At 44.6% G+C, this 2823-nt stretch overlaps 1 protein-coding gene across 1 annotated transcript in view; it reads right to left on the bottom strand.

Annotated features, from left to right (window-relative positions):
- Positions 1 to 632: 632 nt before the first annotated feature.
- Positions 633 to 2823, bottom strand: part of LOC107654656 (serine/threonine-protein kinase SBK1-like) — a 13464-nt gene continuing 11273 nt past the window's right edge. Inside the window, exon 4 of the mRNA XM_016441837.1 lies at positions 633 to 1810. Within this exon, the coding sequence (XP_016297323.1) occupies positions 962 to 1810 (849 nt within the window). The 3' untranslated portion in view covers positions 633 to 961. The remainder of the gene's footprint in view (positions 1811 to 2823) is intronic.

A 2823-nucleotide genomic window follows, 5' to 3' on the forward strand; every position in this document is an offset into this window, starting at 1 on the left:
AATGCAAAAAGAGGAAATAATGTAAAGTACATAATGTGGTATTGTACTTACTGAATGAATATATGAACACACAGTGTCTGAATGGTTTTTCCGGTAGTCATCATTGTATTTTGTGGTACACCCACAGCCCTGTGAAGAACTGTTTCTGAATGCAAGATTTTTAGTAATAGGTGACACAGGACCAAGTATTGCGCTCCTAGACGGAGAGGAATTATTCGCTGTATATGGATTGCATCTATATGTCACTTAGTTTTTCAATATACCATTCAAACCTCCTTAACAGTCTTCTGAAATCTTTTCTTGCCAGTTTTGGTTTAATAGTGAGCAAACTGAGATTTGACAGTGCAGATACTCTGCAATTTATAATTGAACATTGTGATGATAAATAAATAACAAAAAGGTCAAGAACAAAATGAATAATACAACAGACTTATAATGTAACCAGTAAGCTTCCAAAGTTATATCTACTGACCACAGGGATACACAAGCACAAAACAATACCAACACAGTTCCTACTGTGCTTCTGAAACCACGTGAAGCTCCACACGAAATGTTTTTGCTGTTTTTTCATTGTTCCAAATCACATTTTTAAAAATCTTTTTTAACTCGTTTTCACAAAAAAATCAACATATTGCTTCATATTTTCACACAAGAGTTTTTTTTCTTTCTTTCTATTCTTCTAAAGTTTCCCATGTAAACTGCTTTCGTTTTGGTCTAATTATATGTGGAAAACGTGGTCGAGACACAATCTGCAGACTTTGGTGAGTGTCTTACAGATTCCCTCAGAGATGCTCGTCATCAGGAAGCGTTTCAAGCTGTCAGCTCTTCTTGGGATGCTGAGCACTTGTGCGTCAGCGACTAACTTTTCCTCTGACGCGTTTGCTTCGCATGGACTTGTGTCCTTATTGTCATCTAGTCATCCCAAGTACATGTGCAAGGTAGGTCAATGCCAGTGACCTGTCTACACGCATATTTCAATAGGTGTTGTGACCAGGATGCGACCATTGTTGCCATTGTTGTCACGGGAGACGCGCTCGTAGCCACCAGTGGAGGAAGCAGGGCTGTTCGAGGACGTAGAGGAGTAGTGCGCTGTCACTGGCTCCATGATGATGCCTCCTTTAGTTAGTAAAGGCGACAAGCTCTGTTGCTTCAAACGGTCCACCAACTCATCTTCTTCAGAGGAAGAAGAGCTAAGCTCAGCCTGACGGCCATTCATCACCGTGCCATTGTTGCGGTTACCGCCTGAGACATGGGTGGTGTTGCCGTTCTCCGTGTCGAGCATCCAGCAGTGGTTGAAGTAGCTGAAGACCTCTTTGACAAAGCATCGGCGGTCCTGCTCGATGGCCAGCAGGCAGCGGAACATGCAGAGCGCCTCGTCAGTGAAACGGCGCCACTGTGAAGGCACCGCACTGGTTCGCCTCTGCCGATGCTGCCAGCGCACAAACTCCTCATAGAAGGCGTCAGTCGGGAGTGCTTTTTCCCAGGGGAAATTCCCAGTGAGCATGCAGAACAGAAGTACACCAAAGGCCCACACATCAGTGCTGTAGTCTACACACAGTCCCTCTTGCCGGCTGGGGTCGCACAGTTCTGGAGCGGTGTACGGGATGGTTCCGCTCACCCGCTTCACTGGAGAGCCAGCGCACCGCGTCATGCCAAAGTCTGACAGTTTCACCTTCCGGCACTCCTTATCAAAGATGAGGACGTTCTCCGGCTTTATGTCACGATGCACCAGCTTCTTGCAGTGCAGGTAATCCAGTGCAATCGCCACCTGGTGCACACACCGCTTGACAACGTTCTCCGGCAGTCCAACCTACACACAGGAGAGCGGAAAGAATACGGAATTAGACGCTACGACGAAATCCACACACCGCTTGACAACGTTCTCCGGCAGTCCAACCTACGCACAGGAGAGCGGAAAGAATACGGAATTAGACGCTACGACGAAATACCATGTGGTTACATAATGTATGCTATCATAATTCTCACAGACGGCCAAATCTGAGGCATAATGAGCCCCCGCAACTGAAAACCTGAACGCCATAAAATGAAGGTAATGAAGCAACAAGTTTGCAGGGAACATAAAGTCCTCGGTTATTTCCGTGTGATGAACACAGTGCACATCCTCAACTGAATACGCTGCTCCTCTCAGGCACTCACTGAACAGAACAGATGCAGTGAGAGGTGTGCCTGCGGTGGGAAAGCAAGACCTCAGGCTCGTGGGACAGTACTGGCGAGTTTCGGAAACCAGATCACTAGAATTGTCTTTTGACTTAAATCAAACACTGTAGCAACTACCTAGCAAACACCCAGGCTCATTGGAAATATGTGCCTCTACCTACGTTTCTGCAAGATTCAAAAAACATATATATATATATATATGAATTGCTGCACTTTCCAGTTGAAATGATCACTCGAGGCAGACAAGTTATGATTTACAGGGCCAGTTTCGATTAGGAAAGCCTAATTTTCGCACAATACTCTGCACAATATTATGCTATCACTTCAAAATATTTTAACATGCTGCAAGATTTGAAAAGTAATACTTTTGAATTGTTAGTGTCACATATGCAACTTCATATGTATGGGTTTGCCCGGTAATTCACGTGATACGGCTTTGCACTTGTGAAGTGAAGCGCTCCGGTATGAATCCCGTGAAACTATGGATCGACAAAACAGCTCAAACCTATGCAGAAGGAAGTTAAAATAGCACGGTTGCATCAGCAAGTGCTTTTTTATATCACGTTCACTTTCGTTAAAGGGGTCATCGGATGCCCATTTTCCACAAGTTGATATGATTCTTTAGGGTCTTAATGAAAAGTCTGT

This window comes from Sinocyclocheilus anshuiensis, unplaced genomic scaffold (assembly GCF_001515605.1).
Source record: "Sinocyclocheilus anshuiensis isolate Anshui unplaced genomic scaffold, SAMN03320099.WGS_v1.1 scaffold996, whole genome shotgun sequence".
Classification (NCBI taxonomy): domain Eukaryota; kingdom Metazoa; phylum Chordata; class Actinopteri; order Cypriniformes; family Cyprinidae; genus Sinocyclocheilus; species Sinocyclocheilus anshuiensis.